The sequence below is a fragment of the Thermobia domestica genome, chromosome 1 (assembly GCF_964235325.1).
Source record: "Thermobia domestica chromosome 1, izTheDome1.hap1.1, whole genome shotgun sequence".
Lineage (NCBI taxonomy): Eukaryota > Metazoa > Arthropoda > Insecta > Zygentoma > Lepismatidae > Thermobia > Thermobia domestica.
In genome coordinates, this window is record NC_137454.1 from 94,634,226 (window position 1) to 94,661,725 (window position 27,500).

At 35.5% G+C, this 27,500-nt stretch overlaps 1 protein-coding gene across 4 annotated transcripts in view; it reads left to right on the plus strand.

The window, feature by feature from the left end:
• The window catches only part of Mcr (macroglobulin complement-related), a 662,510-nt gene that overhangs the window by 431,946 nt on the left and 203,064 nt on the right, over window positions 1–27,500 (plus strand). For 3 of the 4 annotated variants that reach the window (XM_081760841.1, XM_081760848.1, XM_081760844.1), the window contains one exon: window positions 25,831–26,097. In XM_081760841.1, coding sequence (XP_081616967.1) covers window positions 25,865–26,097 — 233 coding nt within the window. In that variant the 5' untranslated portion in view covers window positions 25,831–25,864. Of the gene's footprint in view, window positions 1–19,253; window positions 19,692–25,830; window positions 26,098–27,500 lie in introns of those variants that run through there. The other variant, XM_081760846.1, reaches the window with a different exon arrangement.

Below are 27,500 nucleotides of genomic sequence, written 5' to 3' on the forward strand. Positions count from 1 at the left end.
TGTTGCTATTGGTGTTGTCATATTTCCATTCTTCATATTTTCCTTGCATAAGTAGCACCTACGCTTTTAACATTAATTTTTACATATTCATGAATTGTGAAGAAAACCTGACAGGGTACTGCAATCAAGGGGGCCGAGGAATTCAATTGGTCTTAAAATCCTCATATTCCCCCCCCCCCAAAGTTACAGAGAAATCGGCGCCCTTGACTGCAGTAGTTATTTTCGGAATCTGAGAACAATTTGGTTACAGAATCATTCTCTTACAAACATGAATTCCGTGAAAATATGTAGGCCTATGCACTTGTGTATAATTTTCGCAACGTGTAACGCTATCGGGGCCATCGTCACCTAATCATGACGATGGGTGGGTAAATGATATGATTGTTAATTGATTTGCAATTAAGAAAAGAAAAGAAAGTAAGAATTACATTCACAGATATAATATATAGTATTTTAAATGTTAACTATTAATATTATATGTTAATGTGCCAAGTATGAAGAACGATCAAGTTTGCTAATTTTATTTGTGGTGGAGTTTTATCAGTGGCGACTTTAGCGGGTATCCCGGGTAGGCTCAGGCCTACCCAAAAATTTTGAAAAATACATAAATGCTAAAAGATACAATAAAGAGTAAATATATTTTCCGCTATTTATATTAATGGTAGCTTAGCTAATTATTTAACAAATAACATCAACCACTGCTGTTAAAGTAATTTCCTACTGTCATTAATCAGTCAAATGTGTATATGTATCCATAAGCGAGGCAGCCGGCCTACCCAAAATGAAAATCCTAAAGCCGCGTCTGAGAGTTTTATACGAACTTAAACGCTGAAAAAAAAAAAGTTAAACTGCTTTGGATCTTTCCTTTTCCTTTCCCCTTATAAAAATTTCTGTGCACAGTGCTCTACAAATACACTGATTTATTGGAGAAGTAAGAAATTGTGTAATGAAGAATTCATTAAAAATAGATTTGTTATCCAAATTTCCATTTTAGTGATCGGTTAATAATAGTGATAATAATAAAGTTTCCAGCTGAAGGAGGTTGGTTGAATCTCTGTGATCGTACCATTATAGTCTGGAACCTTCTATCATTAACAGACTTCCAGTATCTCATAAATATGCAAATTAATTACATAATAATCATTATAATTAGACATCTTCATACGTACTACGCCAATCCAATGCGCGATAATCAGTGTTACGATCGTTTTAATACTTCTAATAAAAGAGAATAGACAACTGTTATAATAGAAGCGGTTATACTAAAGGGGAGAGGGGGGGGAGGACATAGGAACGATTTTGAAAAAGAAACTGGCAGCGAAGAGTTTCGATGTCTTTTTGGCTTTTGTGATCGACCAACCACGTAAGAGTCATTTGGTTGCCGATTAGCCTACTTAAAATTCCAGGGAGGCAGCTCTCTGCTCGTCGTCAAGGGAAAACCAACAACCATTTTTCAGTCTGCGTCAAATTGGAATCCAATATAGCACGAAAAGAATGGAAAGAGGGGGGGGGGAAGGCTTTAAGAAAAAATATCTTTTTTTAAAGAAAAAAATGATTTTATTTTTTACCATAAAGAGAAGAAAAGGAAAGTTAGAAAAATGTTTGGCTGAGGTTGTGTGAATTGCGGCGACAAAGTGAATAAAGAAGATAGCGTCCTCCGTAGACAACTTTATTATTCATCGTTTCTTTCTTCGTCTTCTTTTTTTCTTAAGGCTTACCTAGTTTTGATTCTTTTTCAAAAAATTAATTAGTATTCACATCCTGAATTATATTCGTATCTTCACAAATTCAAACTTTATCGAGTTCTTTAAGACATTTTATTATCCAATTCTGCATTAGATTTTTTTGGTAAAAAAAAAAAAAAAAAAAAAATGGGATTTGTGCAATATTGATACCATTGGCTAACTAGAATATTTTGCTAAGGGTAGCACGGACTTTTCTGAGAATTAAAGGGACGTTGCTTGTGATGCAACGGAATTCTAGGGAGGAAGCAGTGTTCTAGGGGAATCTCAGCTTCCTCTCGTTATGTGTATGGTCGATGGCCAGAAATTTTGCAAATATCTATCTATTAAAATGCTGTAATAGCAATTAAAAGCGCCTGAGCTCCAACCTATAACTTTAGCATTCAAATCTTTCATTTACGGTTATGTGTGATTTCACGTTTAACAGAGACAAACATTTTAAGTATTTGTACTTTAAATAGTATAAATTAGTTAACTATATCTTTTTCAGAAAGTTTGATATAAAATTATTGTTCAAAGCCTTTGTATTTTAATAAGCCTTCTCTAAAATCAATGCATGTGAATTGTGCTTCCATCTTCCGAGTTCTTTTAAACTATATGTTGAGGAAGTTTATATGTTTCTGGTCAATCCTTTCGACAATGAGATCTCGGAAATGTTATTGCGAGCCGCAGGAGATGTAAAAGAGAAGAATCTCCAAGGCAGCTTCTGAAGCGATTCCTCACAAATTTCATGGTGAAAATGCACTTTCAGTCAAATATGCATTATCAAAGACTGACACTCATTTCCGACCAAACTCACAAAATTGAGGAAAATGTGTTGCAGTGGATACCCGCGCCTTTTTGTTATACAAAAGCACTAAATGGATGTCTTATTTCGAAAGAAGAGTGGAAACATTAAAAGAATAAATAAATATAAATGAAAATAATATCAGTAATAACAATCGTAAATCGTGGGAGCTTTTTGGGCCGCAGAAAATGGTTTGGCGGGCCGCCATTTGGACAGCACTGATCTATCACTTATCCAAGTTTGCCCAAACTGACCCCAACATTCTATATATTAAAATACTACATTTATATGTTTGTCTATAGCAGTTCACTCCCTTTGAGTCTTCCTGTCCGTAAAAGGATTTGCACATATATAGTGAGAGGTGGGAAGGAGATTCACGCTCATATTAGAACTGTGTGCTCTGTAAATAGCGCAGGTTCAGCTAGTGTTAGATTTGTTTTGTTTGTCGAAGTTTTGCGTTCCTTTTCAGCACCGAGGTTACTTGAGACTTAAACCTGCAGTTTAAAGTGGAGTCTGAACCACCGTAATGCGTTCAAATTTCAATTCTTTCACACAGGAAACGAACCCAAGATCACGAGTATTAAGGCGCGCTCACTAGATACTACACAGAAGGGAGAATATACCTAGGTATATTAGTTTCGTTAAACGTTAATTTCATTCTGTAGTATATTTACTTCGACTCCAAGCGCAATCATCTTACAAAGGGGAAAGATTACAACCAACCAGAAACAGGTAACTGGAGTACGTATAAATAACCAGATATGAGGAACTTCTAAGATGTGAATATTTACACTTTAACCCTATTCACATCTGGCTAAAATCAATAGACTTATTCTCCATGTAATTTCTTTTATTGCAACACCACCACGTTTACACAGCATCCGCTACGCTGAACGACACAAGAACAGTATTGCGAAACACCTTTCCATGATTGAATATCCACATCAAAGCGATACAGGAACATACATGGCCAGATAACTCCTCTAAAATGAAAGCTCATCCACATCAATATGAAAGGACTTGACATATTTATATAAATAACTTTTATATATTCCTTTCAATGCCACTTTGCTAATTAAACGAACTACTCTTAGCGTAACCATTTCAACCATTTTAGATAAATGCCCGAATAATTATCCACATATGCTTCAGTAGCTTCATATTTTCCGCCTATTAATGTAATGTAATCACACCACACTTTCATCATCAACACATTTATTCGTCGCAGTATCTAGATTTTAGATATTTGGTGATAGCTCCTACAGCATCTTCCATGGGCATCGACAACACGGGAGCAAAAAGGCTTGATCCCACGAGGAACTCGTTACTGGAAATTAGCGATGGAAATTGAGGATGTATTCTAAATATTTTTTGTCTTTTTCGATAGGTCAATATTTCAATGTGAACAGAACGCATTGTACGTAATGGTCACTTTATTTAATAGTCTCGATTGCAACTGTCACTATTATTGCGGTACTCAGTTGGGCGGCAATTAATGCTAGGAATGTACATCAAACAGTAGTTAGTTCAGCTATCGTATCTGGAAAAATGCATTTATTTCTAATTGAAAGAGCTATGTCTCTTCTCGTGTGCAACCCTAGTTAACACTAACATTTTATCATGTAGCTGAAAATGAAGGAGAAATAGATATATCGTGGCTAATATGTTGAGTTGCTGCTACGTTTCTTAAATTTGAATTAAAGTAATATATTTTTGTACTTTCTTTAAAATTAACGAAAAGTTCATTTTTTTTTTATTTGTGTGTAAACTTACGTACAGTCGGAATATACTAGGCTATGAGCTTATTTTGTAGTCTTATGCACTTTTTTAAGAGATCGACCTTTGATAGAGGTATATGTAGACATAACACCGTGACAGTCGATATCCGACCATAATGTTGAGGTTAGTGTTCCCCATGGAATTTAGAAAATTCGGCGACTATTGCATTTCACTTATTCAGACGACATACAGTTCCTACCCGAATTGTATTTCCAAACAGATGACTGACCAAGGAATCCAACCAATGATTCCCCTACTGCTGTAAGCGAAAAAATTGTAGTCGTTGATATCGGTACGTTATTAAATGTTAAGGTCATTCAGCCTTAGTATGTATAACTTAATGAGCAATAAATAAATACTTAAAAATAAAACCTCTTAAGATATCTACTTCTCTAGTTTGACCACCTGTTTGCTTTCTGTGAAACTAGAAAGTTATTTCTTTCTGACTGTTAGGCAGGTTTCAGCCCATTTACCTACCATAGCTTGTCGGGACCATTAGATTTCTAGAGCAGATATATGATGGGCAGCTTTCTTCTTCTGATGTTCAAAACTTGTAAATTAACACTCGAAAGTAGGACAGAATGAAAATTAAGGTTTAAGTATTCCATACATACAAAAACTGAATTATTGAGGCTATATTATAGGTCTACAGATATTTACTTACACAGTCAGTTAATATTCCTCCTATATTGGTTGAGTTGATTTTCAGTTTAACGTCCTGTTCAGCAGCGAGGCTATATGAGACGTGGACCTATTGATTAATGTGGAATGCGAACCATATGAACTCCGTCCGGGAATCGAACCCAAAAGCGCGTACGCTAACCGCTTAGCCACGAAGTAGCTCTTCTCCTATATTGAACACCCGTGGAAGAGCTAAGGAGCTTATATTATACGGCGCCTATCTTCAGAGGCGAGGGGTACACCCTCCTCTGAAATTTTCTTGGGCTCCTCGTGTTTATTAAAATCCTAATTGATGTATTGTTAGCCGTTATCTGACGAGGAAACACACATATCTAAACGGGCTCTACTAAAGTTGAACAGAAATCGGTGTCCTGCTTTAGCCCATAGGTAACTACCACACACAAATGTAATTTCAGATGCAAATGATAATATTAATTATTGTTAAATTTGTAGTTTAACGTCCCACATTGATGACCTTTATGCTAAGAAAGACGGATGGTTAATGGAAGTAAATTATTATGAAAAAGTTGGAGGGAAAATGGTGATAGAAAACGGAAGAATACTAAGAAAGTCCACTGGCACTATGTTATTCACCACAAACTCATAGTGACTGGGATCGAATCAAGAGTCCTTTACACAAACTCTGAGTTCTTTACCACAGCTACCGAGTAACAATCATGGAATAAATATCATATCATATATGCAGTTTTTAGCCTTTGTGTATATGATCTCCTAGCGTACGTTTAAAACATTAGATGCATGTTACGATAACACTTCGAACGAAGTTAAAATCGTAGGCATCACACTCCTCAACTGTAATCATATGTGCGCCTATTGTGATATTTGTATTGACGAAAAGCTTGTTATTTGACACCTTTTGTAGATACAGTTCTGTGCTATTGTCACTCCATATGGTAAACAATTTTGACAAGTTTTAGTGTTTGTACACTGTAACAAATTGTAATTTAATGCATTAACAGAGATAATCTTTCCTTTTCCTCGTCAACTGTGTTAATATTATGCCTTCATATTGCTTCTTACAATTTAATAATCATGTTCGGACCCTAACCCCCTTACATTTAAGAAGCTGAGCGATTCCTGTTTTTGCTATTAATTCAAGAATGGGTTATAACCTTTCATGATTTCGTCATATCAATACAAATTATAATCTTGCATTATTATTATCATTATTATTGTCAGTGAACAAGAGAAGCAACCTAATCCAAAACTGGTAATTACTTCCCTCCGAGAACTCTTTCTACGAGCGAAGATAAACCTACTGAAATAATTAATAATTCTAGAAAAGTCGAATTGATATTTAGCGGGTAACAAAGTTAGTAATTATCCTTTGTAATAATTTATCCTGTGTTTTGTTTCGTATTCCGTTAGTTAGAAATGGCAAAATGAGATGTCACTAGCTGGAATTGGAACTAGGCTACCGTATTCCAAGAGAAGAGAGAGCGAACGAATATGGCACATCAAGGGAATCTCAAGTGACAGGCACCGAAGAGACCTGGTGGCAGTTTCTCTCCAGAAGAACAGACTTTGTGTTCGTTTGTTTTAACTTTTCAACTGTGAACGGGAAATTTTAGGATGGGGGTAGGTGGTAGGTTGAAATCTCGTGAGAAGTATCAAATTTATATAGCTTTGACACAGTGTTTTATCCCATTTAATAGCAAAGGGAGAGGCGAAGCTTGCAGAATGTTTTTGACAGTAGATATATATACGTAGATACATGTAATAGACGTATTTTGTTTGTTCCAATGTTTCCATACTTCGCTAAAGGAAACGGATCTTCAAATGTTCATACAATACGGAATACGGTGGAATTTATAGAAGTAAGAATACAATACGAGACAGCTATATAATGCTTGTGCGTTTTTTTTTCCAGACTATAGGTATAGAAATTATTTCTGCAGGGGAAAACTACTTGAGTTGAGAATTAGTAAACAAAATGTAATCATAAATTCTAAAAATAATAGCAAAGGAAAAGACATAGTCAATTTATGGATATCTTACAAAAGAACGCATTTTCTTTCGTTCTTTTATATTCTTTTATTTTCGTTCTTTCGTATTTTTTCGTTCTTTTATAATCCCTGAATAGCGAACTGAATTTTTACAGAAAGCTGAACTATATTATATAGGGTATGTGCACTAATTAATGTGAACGTGTGATTTAGACTCATGTAATTCGAATTGTACGTTAAGCTGTAGGTCTACATATCATATAGCCTCGCTACTGAAAGGGACACTAAACTTAAACAAATTCAGATCAAATTAAATCTATAAAATAATGCAATGATATCATCGTGATCTAAAGAAAATTTAAAAAGTTAGGATGAAATTCAAAAACTTTCCATATAACAAATACAAGCATGGGCGCCCGAAGAAAATTTTCTAGGGAGAGGCTCAAATTCCTGGTTGCTATATTACGTTTCATATTTTTTATTTGTAGTAAGAAAATCTTAAGAAATTTAATACATTTTTGTGAGCCTGAGGGAGGGGGCTTGGGCTCACCCTGCCCTCCCCTTTGGGCGCCCATAAATACAGGTACTTAGGTATTCCGCAGTGTTTTCATAAGTTTTCATTTAGAGAATGAAATCTATAGTTTTGCATCCCATCGTTATGATCTTTAGGCTAAACGAGAGGAATGATTAATGAAGATGAATGATAAGATTGGTGGAATGAGAATGTGGGAGAAAACTGTAAAACCTCGAGATAGCACACGGACTTGATGCTATCCACCACAAATTCTTGTGTCTTGGAATCGATCTGTCACTCGTTTTAACCTCTTTCCGACTCTATTTTTTTGCTTGTATTTTTCATGACAACTAGACTGGACAGGGTCACGAACACAGGAATATCGAATAGAGTTAAAAGCGGTCATATTCTTTCTCAGAGGGACTCGAATCCTCCTGATGGGTTGCATCTGGTGATCCGAAGCCGAACGCCGAGAATAGACTATTGCTAGTGGCGCCACTGAGCTACCTTGGCCCTTTGATACACTTGTAGAATACACTGAGAAAAAAAAATTGTAGGTGTCGTGCTTAAAAAGATAGGTTGCATGCGTAATTACTGTAGTTTCTGGACTTAACGTACAGCAGACGTATAACTAAAAACGCCTGTTTTATAATACTTTCCCTATAAGTGATCTATCTATACGTACTTTCCGTATGTAGTGTATGGAGTATATGGATAACGTATGCTCCATACTGATTCCTGTAGTAAGAGGATTTCGTATATTTGTACAATATACCGCTGTCCGGAGAACGGATTTTTCTCAGTGTACCTGTGGTAAAGAAGTGTGAAATATTTTCTAAGTTTTTCAGGAGGTTTATACTGTATACATATGATTGGACAGTGCTGATGTGAGTGACGATTAAGGAAAGAGAGGGTAGACATATTTGAAAATACGTTTCATGAGATTTTTTCGGGAGGGGGGTGCACTTGTCTTTTTTTTTTTTTTTTTTTTTTTAAGTAGTCATTCGGATCTCATACACACCTGTTCTGAATAAGAGAATTCCGATCGATCAAAAATTCTAGAAAATTTTCAAAAACCCTATGAACTCATTGAGTTACTCAATTATCAGGGGTACTCATGACTCAATACTTTCTAAATTGTCTTACCATGTACACCGCAAATAAGTTTGAGGGTAATGCCAAAAGTAAAGTCTCCAAAGCGCTGGAGACGCAGAGAAACTGTTGATGCGGCTGTTGACAACAGTATTGTTTGTTGTTTCTCTTACTCTCAAATAAACCTGTGCGCACCTCGCTAGGACGCTCATAGTCTGGCCTTGGTAGCCGTTTGTAATGGAGCTCCCGCATGGCGCTACCACCAAGTGCGAAGTTCGCGTAGTTATTCGGGTTTTGAACGCAAAAGATGCTAAACCGCCGATTAATTCTCATCGCCAATTGGCGGAAGTGTATGTCGAGTCGTGCATGGATGTCAAAAACGTCGTCAAGTGGTGTAGGGAATTTGTAGCCAGTAGCACTGAAATTCATGACAAAGAATTAAGGCGAGACATCGTTAATTTCCAACAAGACAGTCACGAAGGTTGAGTAAACCAGTGAGTAGCACCTGTTTCCTAAGTTGAAAGAATATTTGGCTGGAGCACGCTTCACCAACGACGACGAAGTGAAAGATGAAGTTCAACGCTTCCTCAAACACTTGACGGCGAGCTGGTATGGCAATACGCATACAAAAACTTCCAAAGCGCCTACATAAATGCATCGATCGAAGTGACGATATATTATGTTGCTTTCACACATCTGTTAATCAAACTGCTCTGACATATAAATTAACTAATAAAACCTTGAGTTGGTTAGAGCGTCGGACTCATGTCCGTGTGGTCCCGGGTTCGATTCCCGGTCGGTGCTTCCCCAATTTTGGGCGTCCACCCAGCGTCGTGAGGCAAACTGGGGACTCACGTGAATAAAAGACGTCCATAGGACGACGCGGCACGCTGACCACGCTAGGCTGGACGTAGTTCCACCAATCGCTAACAGATGGCGTGGAGCGATTCAGGCTCATAAATCGGGTTATTGTACGCCAAGTGGTTTTGTTAGAATTAATAGAAACTTAACTAGAACTCACGCTTCTACGTACACTCATGTCCAAAGTGATTGTCGCATATCTGTAACTGTCTTCTTGTAAGAATATAATTTGATAATGATTTTGGAGGGTACTTTTAATACTGATACTACGTATGTGTATAATCAGGGAATGTATATTTGTGGTAAATTTCATAGGAAAAGAATTATAAATACGAAAATTAGAATGAGTAAAACAAAATGTTGCTAAATGGACAAGAAAGTTTTATTTTCATTTTATTGTTCTTATTTACTACTCTTTTGACATGAAATTTGCCAAGTCACGCATATTATCAATCTGTACCAAGTTATTTGTAGATGCACCAACAATGAAATAGGTTAGGAAAGTGGAAAGTTTCATCGTACATGTTATGATAGTAACCCGTTAGAATTTAGTAATCGACTAGTAATAATAAAGTTTGTCACTAAAACTTCAATTATGATCAGTTATAACTATGTGCTTTGTTAAAACTGTCAGTTCTCCTAGCAAGTCTTCCTGCACTGTCTACACAGCGCATCACTCATATATGAGTTTGAATCTCCTTGCCATTCCTCACAACATCTGTACATGTCCCTTTACGGTCACAAGTGAAGAATGTCTTAATAAAAATCAGCAAGGGGTATCGTAAAGGAGAAATATATTCTATTGTTTTTCAATATCTCACATCTTTTGCAAGATTTGAGCCTACTTCCGGTTCGAATACCTAATTCATGTATGATCAATGTTTTCGTATTCATGTATGCAATATGTAAAAGCAAATACAGTACACTCACAGTTAATTATAATTAGAGCAACCCAAAAGCATAAAAAGCATAACAGCAATTTACACATGGTTGGTACCTTGAACATAGTTGTGGTTGTCTAAGGGATCAGAAGAAACTAATTTTAAAAGCATAATAAAGCATGATTTTAGAAAATAAAGCATAAAGCATGGTTGTCTAAGGGATCAGAAGAAACTAATTTTAAAAGCATAATAAAGCATGATTTTAGAAAATAAAGCTTAAAGCATAATTTAAAATACCTAGCACAATTATTGGAAAATTCTGTTTAACTGCAAGTTTAATATTTTCTTTTTTTTTTAACCAATATTTACAAGGCAAAATCTTTGAGAACATAACAATGCAACAATGAAAACTTATTTTTATTATTTGTATGCACCTCTTGAACTGAGCACTTTCTATAACTTTTGGAGCATCTTTTGTATATATACACCTCTAACAAGGAACCCTAGGTATCTATCAGAGCCCGATTTTCATGAAACTTTGTATATAGAGAGAGTACCTCGGGAAACTCGCACAGCCAAAATTGTAGCTGCAGAGTCCAAGACGTTGGGACACTAGGACCCGAGAAAGATTAAAAGTGGAACGTCAGTACATTAAGGAGATGGTGACAAAATGCACGTTTTTGTTTAAAACTAATCATTGTAGCGACACGAAATGAACATACATCGATACGAGATGGTCGATATGATCTGTTAAAAGTTATAAAAAGAATATCCGCCATCTTGAAAGAGGCCATGTTGAAACTGGTGCGATTGGTGTAAATGAAAAGAGGGTCATCCGATGCATTAATTTGAACGTAAATAGCCACAAAAACCTGTTGGTGAAGTCTGCTGTGGGATTATATTATTCCTGTGCTTCTGGTAGTGGTGTAGGTACAAGATAAACAAAGTGTATCTCATGACACTCGAGCAGATGGAGGGTATGGAGGGCTATAGGTGGACTGATATCACGTTCTGATTTCTGTTCGAATTAATTTAAGTCTAATAAAGAGTTACAAGTTAATGTCAACCATGACATTATTATGAAGATTGAACCCGTCATATCAGCACATCGACACCAATTACATGTTGACTCTGACACAAATGATGTAGTGCTAAAATTATATTGCGCTCGGTTTTCTAGTTCCACTGATCCCACTCATAGCGCTCCATAATGTGCATCTGCTCGAGTGTTATAAGATACTTTGCTCATCTTGTACCTAAATCACTCTACCAGAAGCACAGGAATAATGTAATCCCACCACAGACTTCAACAGCTTTTTGTGGCTATTTACGTTCAAATTAATGCATCGGGTGACCCTCTTCTCATTTACACCAATCGCACCAGTTTCAACATGGCCTCTTTCAAGATGGCGGATATTCTTTTTATAACTTTTAACAGATCATATCGACCATCTCGTATCGATGTATGTTCATTTCGTGTCGCTACAATGATTAGTTTTAAACAAAAATGTGCATTTTGTTATAACGAGATACTTTGTATCGGTCCATAATTACATATATCTCGGGCAGAAAGTGCTTTTACACAAGCACTATACCTGTTATAATGTTAATTAAAAATAATAAAAGAAGAATGTTTTAATATATAAGAAATATACATTATTGTCTAGTGGGTTGCTATGTCGTTGTTTATAGAGACTCAGTTAACATGTTTGATTGCAAGTCGGTTTGTGTGAATATACATTAAAAGGGAATCAAAGAATAAATTATTTAATATTCATCATGGACTTGTAATTTCAGTAGAAAAGTGAGCATACTAGTGAATATAACTTCAGAAGATATTTTAAGGTGAAAACGATTATTGCCACTGAAGATATAACTGAACCAGGGTTAACGACTACCTTTGGTGAGTCGTTGTATTGTCACCATCTCCTTAATGTACTGACGTTCCACTTTTGATCTTTCTCGGGTCCTAGTGTCCCAACGTCTTGGACTCTGCAGCTACAATTTTGGCTGTGCGAGTTTCCCGAGGTACTCTCTCTATATACCAAGTTTCATGAAAATCGGGCTCTGATAGATACCTAGGGTTCCTTGTAAGGCACACACAAGTGATAGAAAAAACTGACTCGAGTAAAGTATATCTCTTTGCAATGCATTAAGAAAAATGTTCATTAAATATGAAAGAAACTGGTTGCATAAAATATTAATAAAAAGAACAAGGTATTTAGAATATTTAATATGTATTAAATTTATTATATATTATACACGATTAATGTAACATAATGATTGAAATTAACAATAAAGCATAATAAACCATAATTTGGAAAAAAAAAATAAAACATAATTAAACAAATAATAAAGCATAATGTGGGTTGCTCTAATTATAATATTAGTGATATATAGTGTTCATTGGGTAAAACACTGCAAACAATAAATGTTCATCTCAGACTGGATAAATGATTATCGTTCGTTTTTCATTATCATTTGGCTATGATACAAACGCCGGAGAGTTAAACAAATGTGTGGTATTAGAATATATAACTCGTAAGATATGATGCTTTACTTTTTAAAAATTTCAACACATCCAATGTACCCCTCAAATTATAATAAATAAAGAACAGCCCTTTTTTAAAAATAATATTCAATTAGAACTGAACAATCTACACAAAATTTGCAATCGATCAGTGAAAACGGCCTCTTTCTAGAGCCTATGGTTCCCGAGAACTCGCTGTCGACAGAATTGACCACAAACATATAATTTTTTTCTGACTTCAAACTTATAAACCTAGCATTTTAATATATATAGATTATATTGATTACGGTAATCGCTGAAACCAGTGGCTTTAGCGAGAAATAGCTATTCATTCGTAGCACGTTCTAGGAACATTTGAGTATCTTAAAGAATATTTTGTGGGTATGTTGGAAATATATTTCAGCTGAGTTGGTTAATGAATAATGATCTTGCCATTTGACATCAAGTGTGTACTCGATTGGTTTTGTGTGTTCACAATGCTTTAGCGACGTACACAACATGAAAATAGTCCTGACAGTAAATAAACAAAAGGCTTTCTCCAAAAAGAAATCAAGAAAAAAAGTCAGTTTGCTAGTATTGCGCCTGAAAATGGTACTTTTCCAATAGCTGTCATGATCTTCCCCCATCAGTTAGTTCACCCACGGTGTCCAAAAACAAACTCCGCTGACACCGTCCATCTACAGCAAGTTTGTCGATATTCCTGTAAAAGGGTTTCTTTCTTTTTTCTATTTTTCCCCCATTCTGTTTTTGGAATTCTGTTTAAACAAAGTAAACGCGTCTGCTTACCTTTTTAATTTTGTCACAGTATATTCCCACGCCACATATGAAGACACATGGAGAACATACAACGCCAATTGGATGTGTATACAGTATATAGATCTTGTTTCATTCATTTGGTTTGTACTCAGACGATACGATCGTCTCGAATTTCTTAGTCAATGATTTTTTTTTTATTTCAATGTTTTCCCAGTATCTGATGATATTGATGGGTAAATATTGATAAAAGAACCAAAAGCAAAAGCAGATAACTTTGTTCATTCATCTATTTGATGTATAAACTTCTATGAATACATTCATATGTTTACATACGTACGTATAGGTTTTAGAAAAGGTATAATAAAAGGGTGTGAAAATTAAAGGGATAGACCTATATAGTTCCATGACATTCACTTTTTATTTGTATTGCGTATTTTTACTTGCAAGTTTCATTCATAGAAAATAAAGTTGGAATGATGGAAAAAGGAGGTGGAATCAGCACTATTATGAACTTTATCGCATGAATAATAATAATAATAATAATAATAATAATAATAATAATAATAATAATAATAATAATAATAATAATAATAATAATAATAATAATAAAGATTTGTTTTAAAAAATACATTCCTAGTTGCGCAACTACTAAGCTTGGACCATCGCAATATGCCTCTGCTCTCTGGAAAATATTATATTTATAAAGGGAGTAATATTTATTTTATTTTCTAAAATTTGATTTTTAACAAATTAAATAGTTTTCCTTGAAACTGAATCATTGACGCCTATAGCTCACCAGAGAACTTAGTAATTGGATGAACGTTCGATCCTAATGCTGTGTAAGCTAAAGAAGACAGGTGATTATGGAAGTGAAAAATATAAAAACAATAGGTAGAATAATAATGTGGAAGAAAACGGTAGAGCTTTGAAAACTGACCGACACTGTTGTTCACCATAAACTCACATTGAATTGAATAATGTGAAATTAGCACGTTGGCTCCCATCGGCTTTAATTCTAGCAGTTATTATTATTATTATTATTATTATTATTATTATTATTATTATTATTATTATTATTATTATTATTATTTACCATACTCTCCAAACTGCGTTACAATATTGGAGTACATTGTGGAAATTAAACTAAAATTTCATTCACAATTGCAAATATAATAATAATAATAATAAGAAGAAGAAGAAGAAGAAGAAAATATCGAAAAAAAAATAAAACAAGAATATGAAGTGAAAATTGCGAGAATTGTGCCCACCCGTAGAGGATGAACTGCACTTTGGTTTCATCCATTCTCCTTTCCAGTGAAAATTTTGCATTTTATGTGGAAAAAATATGTCCATGTGATTTGTTTATCTATACGAGAAAAGGCGGTAAAAATCGCAACATTTATCAATGCTGACTGAAACGGATAATAAATATTTTCTAATTGAACACGGTCCATTTGTGTGTGTTTGTGTGTATATGTGTTGAAAACGGTACGTTTTGTTGAATAGCGTATGAATTTTTCTAAGGTGCTGAGGTTAATGTAGTGTAGATAACAAGCGAATCCCTTAAATTAAGGGCTAGATACAGCGAGAGAGTAGAGAAAATAGGAACCATGGGGGAGGGGGCTGATGATAATAAATGTGGATGATCTTAAATGGAACATAAACCATCAAGAGCGCCGTAATACACGACTCAGAACTGGTCATCGCAGCCATATATCTTAAAATCAGATCGTCTTTCACAAAAGCGGAAGTTCTCGTAATGGTCAAACCCCGGAACACATGCGAGACCACAAAAGGCAGATAACAGATAGAACAGCTGTTAAGTATTGGACAGGAGGCGGAGATCTTTTGTCACAAAAGTGCTGAGAAGTGTTACCATATATGGGCATGAAACCCCAAATTTAGCTTGTCTTATATTACACAAAAGGTCTTCCATCACCCACCACCCTCATTTCTTGGAAATATTTGCAGAAAAGAAAAAATAATTTCATGTAAAAAAAAAAAAAAAACTTCTTAATTATCAATTTTAAAATTGTGTCTTGACTGTCATTCATTTTTAATGCTCTTCTTTTTGCACACACACACACACACACACACATTATAATATACAGTGTGTGTGTGTGTGTGTTACAATACACTATAAAAGGTACAAGCCCGTAAATGAAAACTGAAATTTTTCAGTCTCCCTTCCCACTGATACGTCCTGTGCTTTCTCTAGAATCTTGAAATCGGCATGAATTTGTCAACAGAAAATCATTGCTGAAATCAATTTTCCAAAATATATTATAGGTAACAAATTGTTCTTTATGGAGCGATGCATCCCAAAAATCTAGCCCGAGTTACTTAATTGAAAAATCGTAAATTTACAAGGATGATTGCAGGGCAGAACCCAATGATGTGGATGGGAGACATAATGAGTTCACTCTCAATACCATACGGAATTAGTGAACACAAAATTCCTCTTCAGTCTCTTTTATTTTCAGTAACAACAAACACTGTTTCTAAAATCGCTTTTAAATAATTCGTGAATATTCTGAGTGTTGAATATAGTCAAGACAATAAATCCTCTGGAACTTACTATGCAATAATAATAATAATATTTATCTCTGAATGCGCGAAAAGTTAATACGTGGCGTGTCCGAAATGAAAGTATCCTCAGTATGTTTATAAGGAAATCCAAACTAAACTTATTATAGTGTTGCAAACCACTAAAATAGTCATTTCCAACGGGATGCTCTGTGACGTAACATTTTCCAGCTCGTGTTTTCAGTAAACCAAACACAGACAGCAAGGAAGAGGAAGCAAACCTACTGTTGATAGAAGACTGTGGTGACGTCAGAGAAACAAGGCATAAGGGAAGGGTTTTGTAGATACATCATACTACTCCCAGATTCATGACAAGTCACACTCTTCTTTTATCCATTCCACTTACCTCGTTTCCTCCTGTTCTCTCTCTCTCTCTCTCTCTCTTTTTCTCCTGGGTCTGGTCGTAAAAGCCAGTTTCTACGTCATACATCGGGAACCCCGTCATCCAGACGGGCTATGGGATCAGTGTTTGCGTTGTCAATCCATAGACTCCCGACATCTTATCTCTGTCTTTTTGGAATTGACTACTTCCTTTCTTACAAATGTCACAGACTAAGTTGAACTCGGAACTTTAGTGAACGAAAATATAACAAGAGAAATCGGAAACGTTTTGTCTAAAAACAACACAGTATTCCTGTGTTCATTTTATTCTAAAATCATTTTCATCGTATTTTTGTAGCAGATTTTTTGCAGTCCCTGTTAAAAAAAAAAAAAAGGAAAACTATAACTAGGAATCCAAGAAACCATGCGATGGCTATAATTCCAGCAGCTCCTCAATCGGCTCATGCTTTTACATCAATAGCGAAATTTGTTCTCACCAGGAATCAAATCCGCATCATGTGCTAAACATTCAGCTAAGTACACGGGTACTAGGTCTCGTCAAAAAAATTTTGCTCCTTTAACTTACTCCAATATTTTTCTTAAAGTCTTCCATACACGAAATTACTTTAATTAAAAGAAAAACATACTTTATGCTGTAGAATGGATTACTTGATACACAGAGACGCATTAATTTAACTTACAGCAAATACAAAATACAATACCAACCGAATGTATGCTGGTGGGTAAGGTTCTTATTTCTCAATCGTAAAGTGGAGGTGGTGACTGACTATCTTGACAGAGTTTTCTTGAACGTTTCTTCAGTTCTACAAAATGAATGCCAGGGTCAGTACTTTTCGTGGTCGATATTCTTCTACTTTCTCTCGTACTATTGTTCATACTGTTGATTGTCGATGGTTTCTGGTGTGCATTGGCCTTGCAGGTTCTGTCTGGAAGTTAAATCAATAAACATCAAGTGTATTAATATATTACCCTGCATTGATTTTTTTTAATGACTCTTTTATGTATCACTAAGCCAGCATGAAAAATGTATATATGTATATGTGTGTTATTTGCTTCATATTGCATTCTATAGGACTTGAAGTGCTTTCTAGTTTTAGTTCTATATTATATCGTATAAAAGAGAAGTAGACGTATTATTTAAGTTAATGAGAAATAAAATATGTCTGGAAGGCTGAAGGAGTCAAATGACAACTCATTGAGTTATATAATTGGTGGATCTGAAGGTGTAAAACGTCAAAAAACTCCGACAAACCCCACAGAATACAATATTTTTCTCCACAAGTTTATAAGACATGGTATCGAATCAGAAACCCTTTTCATCAGAAGCAAACATTCCATTAGTGAGATAGAAAATAACAGAAGATGCATTTTTAAAACTTCTCAAATATCCAGGTAAAAGGGATTGGGTTTTCTGATCCCAATTAGTGGCTCTGGAGGAAATTCCTATTGCAAATATATATATATATATATATATATATATATATATATATATATATATATATATATATATATATATATATATATATATATATATACAATGGCCAAGGGCGCCGATTTCTCTGTAAATTTGGGAGGGCCCAATCAGATGCAGAAGGTAATATATATATATATATATATATATATATATATATATATATATATATATATATATATATATATATATATATATATATATCAGGATTTTAAGATAAATTGCATTCAAATTATGCCAAATATTGTATATTCATAAATACAAAGGAGGGCCCACATCAGCTTTGGGGGGAGCCCGGGACCCCCAGGAGTTGCGCCCCTGACCAAGGGAGGGGCTAAACCATAGCTTGCAGCTTTATTCAGTGTACATCAGGATTGAAGCCTATTTTATCCAGTGTATACCTATAGCCCCCCTTGTATCCGCGCCTGAATATATATAAGATACATTCTTATTGCTAATAGCTAAGGGAAGGAAACTTAAATGTACATATTCTTATTGCATTCATATGTAATCGGTACTTATTTACTTCATTCGTTAGCTTGTAACGACAAAATGTAAATGTTTACAGTTGTGACTTCCTTCAAGAGCCGCCATTGCTTTCGCACGGCTTATTTTCTTTGTCTTCAGCTCCTTTTCGTTTCGAGTAACAAGCTCTACAATTCAACTCGCTTTATTATTATTATTATTATTATTATTATTATTATTATTATTATTATTATTATTATTATTATTATTATTATTATTATTATTATTATTATTATTATTATTATTATTAAGCTTTTTTAGTATAATCTACAAAGGGAGGAAAGAAACTGGAAGTTATTTATGATTAATCTAGAAGTTATTTAAGAGCTGTGTTCTCAATAAAGAAATAACACTTTGAATTTATAGTAGTGACAATTGTACGTGACGAATGAGCAACACTAGCGAGAAGACACGCGCGTCGAACCAAAGTGCAGAAGCTAAAAACTTTTGGTGCCAACGACTGAACAAAGGATCCAGTGGTCGTTGTGTGTCTTCACAGAATTCCGCCCCAATTGTAAATGAGAGAGACGCCAGTAGGAAAGAATTTATTGCAAAGGACTTGGGACCAAAGAGGAGGGATTGAATTTGCAAAGGGGTCGTTTGCTAGAAGGGTGGTAGTGGTAGAAATTCACCCTCACCGAACCCCTCGTAACTCAGGACAATGGATTCGTTTCCCCGTCGTAGCTATTTCCAACAGGGGCCGCAGCACGTGTCACTTGAAAATGAATGTTTGGAACTGTCCGGAGCGACACCTCAATCTCCAGTTGGAATCTATAGTAGTAGCTGTAGAAGAAGAGAGCAAGCAAATTCTGGAATCTTATCTCGTGAGCAACTGTGTTGTAATGTAACACGAACGTGATCTGAGTGATCAATGGTTCAGCACAGTGAATAGAACACGTCTTAACAAGGCAGACGAATATCATAATGGGAAGAAAACATCCTTCTTTTGGCACCTGCTAAGGAGAGAACTAATGTGTATGCGTGTGTGTGTGTGTGGTGTTAAAGGAATTTTGTGTTGTTTGGTTGAGTCCGACCTTTCAATAGTTAAATGTGTTTTATAGTGCGTTGATGAAAAAAGAAGTGTTTTAAAAGTGAAAAAATCGTGTTTTTCTGTTTATTTACTGTATTATGCTTGATAAAAGCACGGTGTGAAATCAGTTAAAGAAATGGGTTTGCGGTAAGTATTCTTGAGTTTGGGCAGCAAAAGAAAGTAGTTATCGTTATTGTACACAAACAAAAATACAAACACTTATATACGTTTTTGGGTGTTCATATGGAGCTTTTAGATTTAGTGCTGAATCGTTAATGCCGTCAAGGGACGGGTACTGTACTTGGCGTTACACAATCCATAAACTGAACCTTCATTTCTATTATCAAAACACAACTTCATACAAATGTTCATTCTGAACAAATATGGTAGCCAAAAGTTGCACATATCCTGTTTGTTTTTCCAGTTTTTAATGTGCCAAACCCAGTTATTTTCTTTCTCCAGTTTAATGAAAAGAACAAGAGAGCATATCAAAAAGAATATTTTTGGGCCAATGTTATGAAACTAGGTTTAACAGTAGAACTTTTTACTAAAACTTAAAGTTACTATCAAAAAACAGAACAGCCGAAAACAGGGCAGTCCTTTGCTTTTGTTGATCTATGTAGTTCCCAAAGACTAAGATAGAGATTTTCCATTTAGAGAGCCCATTAAGTCGTTTTATTTCCATATGATACGAAATGTCGAAGTGCACACGGTCTCTTCGTTGCCAATTCTACGGGCTAGTCTCCAGTAATTTAGTGTGCAGTCCGTAGTATTTTAGTTTGTGCTTTTAGAATCGAGAGAGAGAGAGAGAGAGAGAGAGAGAGAGAGAGAGAGAGAATCAGGTTTTCGTTAGGGAGGGAGAACATTTATCACTGAACTTTACCTATATACGAGGCTTGTTTTTTAAATAAGTACGGTACCGTTCGGAAATTTTAAAAAAGTATACTTTTCATAACAGTTTTATTGTTACGTGAAAGCCTGTACTTTAATCTACTTTTCTACATAGTTTCCACAAATATTAAGGAATTTATCGTATCCTACAATAAGCCTTTGAATACCATCTTCATAGAAGTTTACTGCCCGATTTAATAATCACTACAACACGTCCGCTTTGACCTCATCATCATCGTCATCAACGTGCTGAGCACCCAGATGTTTCTTCAAATGCAGGAACATTTGGTAGTCACTGGGCGCTAGATCGGTACTGTGTGGAAGGTAATCGAGTTGTTCCCAGTCAGATAATGCGATGAGATTTTGAGTTTGAGTTGCCGCGTGTAAAAGGGCATTGTCATGAAGCAAAACGATCCCCTGCACTTTCGCTTGTTCGACCTGCACTTTCTTGGGTGATATTGAATACTGCCATTCCATGGATTGTTGCTTCAATTCCGGTGTAACGTAAATCACCCATGTTTCGTCACCTGTGACAATTTTGCTTAAAAAATCATTGCCTTCCTTATTGTATCGCTCACGGAAAGTCAACCCAATCTCAGTTAATATTTTCGGTACCTAGCATGAGCACAACTTTCGATAATTTAAGCGTTGAGTCACAATTTCATTCAGAATTTTTCTTAAAACTTGAGGAAACTCATCAGACAACAAAATCGTAAAGTATCTGTTCTCTTTCACTTTTTCGTCAATTTTCTACACTGTCTTCAGTGATGACAGAAGATCGCCCACTTCGTTCATCATCAACGTTCGTGCGACCATCTTGAAAAGTCTTAACCCGTTTCCGTACTATTCCATAATGATTTCTCAATGCATTTCAAGTGGCAATGAATTTCAGTCGTTTCATGCCTTTGGAACTAAGAAAACGAATCACAGCACGTATTTCACAGTCGGCGGGATTCTCTGACATCGTTTAACTATTTAACTTCTTGAGCACAAATCAGCATCAATCGAGCACTGAATATTGGCATAGCTTTGAATCGATTCCGTATTAGTAGGGGCTAACTTCACCCCTCTTCAAACCATTGTTACTCATTTTTCCCTTTGAGCTCCTTCGTGGCTAAGCGGTTAGCGTACGGTCCTTTGGCATGGGACACCCGGGTTCGTTTTCCGGCGGGAGGTGTGGTTCGGATTCCACGTTAATCATATAGCCTCACTGCTGAACGGGACTGCTGAACGGATAAAATCAACTCAACTCATTTTCCCTCTTCTTGATGTTGCACAAATTTTAAAACATGCGGCAGAAATTGAGTACTAAATATTGGCATAGGTTTGAATTAAAACCGAGTTGGTGGACGCTAACTTCGTATCCCCTTCAAACAATTATTACTCATTTTCCCCTCCTCAGTATAGCACAAATTCTAAAATATGCGGCAGAAATCAGCACAAATTGAGCACTAGTTATTGGCATAGGTTTGAATCCAATCTGAGTTAGTAAGAGGAGAGGGAGCTAGTGTGAAGTTAGTCTCCCAACATTGTTGTTGAATTACTTTGGTGTTAATAGAGCACAAATTATAAATTTTACGGCATGAATTATAGTGCGTCCAGTAAGAGAACGTCTCTGACAGTTCGCTGTGACATTGCCACTACTCGTGTGTCAAGATTTTTTTCGGTGCAACTGTAGTAGCAATTTAATTAATGGTATAAGACAGAGTGATCGTGGTTGGTAACACTGGTATCAAAGTAGGGGCTGCAATGTCCCACCGCATGTGGTAAGAAACGTCAGACACCATCTCTTGTTGGCCGTGCTGTAGGACAAATTAAGCACTAATTCGTGATAGTATTAGTAAGCCTTTATCGAGAGGTGGAAGATCAACTTCACGCACCCAAAAGAGTTTTATCGTTGGAAACGTGTTATCGGTTGTAAATTTAGACTCAACAATGAATGGAAGAGAACATTTAGAGAAAAGTACACAGATTATCTTCTAAACAATAACTGAGTTCGTCTTTGAATAAAATTTAAAATCAATCTCTTGAATTCGACTGAATTACGATATTCTGAATATTGCCACTTCGTAAAGAACAACATTGGGAAAAGTCCCTACATCTACACTTCTTTTGATACTTTTCTTTCTGGCAGTTACTTTCCTCTGTTTTTTCCTTCCTGCACATGGTCATAACAATCAAGAAAGAACTGTTTCTATGGCAACAGCACGTTCAGCCAATTATAGTGGCCCATTTCTCTCGATCTTCAATTACCCTTTCACATGTTGCCATTTTGGATATAAACAAATGCACATTGTTTTAGTCAAATGCCAACTTGAGTAGTGGACCTGCTGATTACTGAGAGCATACTTTTTAGTTCTCTTTTGTGTCATTTAATTTTATAAAACTGAGATTTACTTGCAGTGAATAATTTCGTGTTTCAATACCCGACATACAACTTGGCAACACAGCATTGAGAACCACGTGCGCGCAGCGAGCTGTGAGAAAGGACAAGTAGTATCAATTGCAGTATAAGTAGTTGCAGAAGCTGGATAAGCCCAGGCGCGCAGCCAGAAATTTTTGTTTGGATAGGTCCAAAGTTTAAGGAGGATCCTGTCCTACAAGACACTACGTCTATGTAGGTTGCGAAATTGTGGGGGATGAGGGAGAATTGTTCCCTGCTTAATGTTCTTGGAAGAAAATTTCCCCTCACTAAAAAGTTACTGGGCTAATAAAATTGTGCTATTGTCAGAAGCTTGTAAATTAATTATAGTAATTCATATATAGTGATAAGCAACATGTAATTAGTGTGTGAACGAATGATTAACGGTATCCCCAAATCTTACATAGTTTAGTTATGGATGTTCAAATATATTAACTCTCCATGTCGAAACATTGCAGTGCAAAGCCTTTTTTTTTTTCACTTTGACTGTTATGATTTCGCGCCCTGCATCTGTGTAGTATTGATAGTGTTATTCTACTCAAAAAGATTAATTCGTGGCTAAGTAGTTAACGTACGCGCCTTTAGCGTAGGAGACCCGGATTCGATTCCCAGCGGGAGCTCATGTGATTTGGATTGCCACATAAATCAGTAGGTCCCGTCTTGTATAGCCTCGGTGCTGAAAGGAACGTTAATCTCACAATGAACTCAACTCGAAAAGACTATTAAAAATGTTCAAGCTTAAACAAGTAGGGTCTATGGTTTCATTAAGAAAATGTACAATTGTATAAAAAAAAGTTACAAAGTTTCGGGGAAAAGATCCGAACCTGGTGGATCTCTCGCGTGAGTGCGCCCCTGCGTGAACCTTAGAGCCACGTTGGAATGAAAATACATCAAATGATGCTACTAATAAAGGCACATTGAATTCTGCGCATATATGCAGTGTTGATTTAAAATGACTTGAAATTTGATAATGAGCTTTTTTTCTGTTTCGTGTTCTTTCTCCATCTCATTCATAATGCAACTAACAATGTAAGTTGTCTAGATTCCTAATATAACCACGTCTCTGAGCTATCGTTGGTGTAAATTGATGTATTTGTTGTCTTTAGTTCGATTCCAAGACATGCAAGTTTGTGGTGAATATCGTGTCCATTTTGTGAGTTTTTTTAGGGTTTTCCCGCTTTCTCTCACACATTCTCATTCCATCAACTCTTTCGTAATGATTCAGTTTCATTAATCCTCCATCTCCTTTAGCCTAAAGGGCCTGGCGCAACAGCCCTTAGCAGACTAGGACCTACCTAGCTGGGTTGTGGCACTAATGCCTTCAGAGTGATGTGTGGGCAGCTTATTAGCTCCCATATCCGTTAATGCTTCTTTCCTAGGCCCAAGTTCGCTACTTCCTTCTTTTAATTAGTTCCCCAATTGTCCTCAGGACACTGGGTGGACGCTGCAACGCCAAACCATCGGGTGAATACTAGGAATGGGCAAAACCGTTTTTTTATTTAAAAAACAGAAACCGGTTTGTAGAAACTCCGAAATCCGACATTTCGGTTTTCTCCAAAACTAGTTTGGTTCTTAATCGAAACCGGTTCGGTTTTTCATCGAAATCGGTTTCGTTTTTCTCCAAAACCGGTTCGGCTTTAACCGAAATCAGTTTCGGTGAAAACTTTTGAAAAACATATAAAACTATTTCTGTGGAAACGGAATCAGTTTCCGGAGAACAACGAAACACTATGCTGGTCAGAAATAGAACAAATTTTGGAAAAAACCGGAACGGGTGAAAAAACCGAAACCGAAACAAATTTTGAAGAAAACCGAACCGGTTTTGGTGAAAACAGATTTTTGAAGAAAACCGAAACCAGAACTGAATACACAATGTTTCCTCTAACCAGATCCAGAAGTACTATTTCAGTGCGGATATTGCATTGGTATTATTTTGGCATAGTACGTGTACTTATTAAAAACGTTTTTTTGCTTCATCATCAGTATTTTGTCATCACTAATAGATTACTTGCCGTTATTTGAGAAGTTACCATTCACCAAAGTTCTCAACTGTTAAAGTTATCCCTGTTAATTGCACACAACAATTGTAGCTTTTTTCCCTTCCTCACTCTTTTTACCATATGTCTTCTATCACAATCGTTAGAATTCAACTTCTTGAAAAACAATATTGTCATAGTTTCTCACTGAAGAAATACTGTGAAGAATATGGAATCATTCAAGATAAATATGCACACGAAGGTAATGGTGATTGAAACACTAGAAATTATGGCAGCTACGGGTATAAAGGATGGGATGGAACTGCAATAGGTGACTAGTTTGGTGTAGTATTGTTAGTGAAGATATAAAATATAAATGGGTAAATAAAAGGAATAATAGAATTGACGAAGAAGGTCTTGGAAAGAAGAGGAAAGCGTTGCGTGAAGGTTTAAATATTTCGTGCGAAGTTTGTACAGAGCAGAAATAGGAACATTATGAGGGGGGGGGGACCTACGAAAACTAGTTAGTTTCGAAATGTGTACGTAGAGGAAAATTAACATTATCTTGGTCGAACAGAAAAGCAATAATGAAGTGTTGGAAATAGTAAAGAAGATAATAGTAATATAAATCGTAATTAGAAACAGAAAACTGCTTATTGCCTTTTTAAAAAATAAATTTTATTGATCATTGATTTATTACAACCATCTGTTAGTAAAGCTATTTTTTTCCTGGTACAAAGTAATCGAAATGTGGTTATGAATTCTGAATTCGAGTAAGCTAATAAAACTTCAAAGTATTTTTAAAAAGGAAAAAGAAAAAGGTTTATTTATGATTTTGTTTTCCTTCTATACTCTCCCCTCTCAAATTCAGTCCCAGAATATATTGAACAACTCTTCGTATCTCTGATGTACTTGCTGTTGTTATGTACTTAACATAAACATGCTGTGTGTATTATTTTCTGTAGTATTTATGCATGTTATAATTCTGTCTTTTCAGATAAGAAAAACTAAAACCATCCAAGCTTTTTGCTATGGATACTCCATCACGGAATCCTTTTGTGGCAGTTCCACTGCTACTGCTGCTGTTGATGGCAGTGGGATTGCAAAAGTCAGTATTAGCGCAACGAACCCCCCGCCCCCAAGGACTAAGTCAAGATTTGGAGACTGGCGCCACTCCCAACGAGCTCGATTCTCCGCGATACAATAACATCTACGGAGATCAACGACAACAGTATCGAGATAACAATATCATCATCAACGAAGCGTAAGTATCAAAACATCTAAAGTTTAAGTTATCTTATTTTTCAAAATCAAGATATTCTCTGAAATAATGTTCATAAATACATACAAAGATTCGTATACTCTCAAAGTGAAGGTAGTACAATTTCAAACATTATTGGACTTTTCTCAGTCTCTGTTGTAAAATATCAAGATGAAGTACAAAGAAATAAGTCAAGGGCAAGATAAAGCGGATTTTTTGCTTTTCTTAAATTATCTTTTTTGAAATATGAATACAAATAAATATAATAATTCCCAATCACAAGTTTATTTGATATATTAACAGTAAATACCCTTATCCTTATTGTATCGAGAAAAGTTTCGGAGTTCGGTGAATACCCACACGTTTTGGATACCCAGGATACTATCGCTCATGCCAATGTTTAAAAGTGTCCACTCATGGATAAATTTGTAATTGCGTTTCTTTCTTTTTTTAAGATAAATTTGAAATCGCGAAACACAATGGAAATGTTTTAAAACCTATTTGATGTTGATGGGGTCACGAGGAAAATGACCTTAAGGTTGGAATATTATTTATTTGTTTATATCCCAACTTTGAGATATTTTTTTCTCATGATCTCATGAACAGATATGTTTCAAAATAATTCCATTGGATTTCGCGTTTTCAAATTAGTCTAAAAAGGGCAGTTAGAAATGTATTCAAGAGTTTGGGAACTTTTACCATTGGTATAAGCGGTAGGCTTTTTTATGTCTCAAATTGAAAAGTAATGCTGTTTACGTTAACTTCCCTTGTGTTCCTCGTTATTATTATTATTATTATTATTATTATTATTATTATTATTATTATTATTATTATTATTATTATTATTATTATTATTATTATTATTATTATTATTATTACCACAATAACAGTGACGAATAAAACAATTTTAATGAATTCAATATCTCTCTAGATGTCTTTCATTTAACAGAACAACTACGGTATTCGGTTGAGGCGAAGAAACAGTAACAAGCAGTATTTCGACACATTCCTCTCTTGCCTGTGTTAACTATTTTGTTATATGTATTATTTTTTTCTCGTATTCGAACCAACAACCAACGGGGTAAGACATCGCACATACTTTGAATCACAAGTGAAAGGACACACTCTACACTTTTAAGATTTTTTCAGTAAAAATACAAAAAAAATTGACAAATATCTTGTCATGATCTCATCCTGCTATATTCATAGACGTAGCTACGATGTGTGCTTAAGCACATCCTATTTTTTTCTTTTTCTTCAGCTGTCATGCATTATATTTTTGTAAAACTATAATTTCTTATTCCATTGAAGTAAAATTTTATCTGATTTTTATTAGACTTGAAACCTAACTACACGAACACTTTAGACTATTCGTAGTGTGAAAGGATGGTGGGCTTTAATTACTC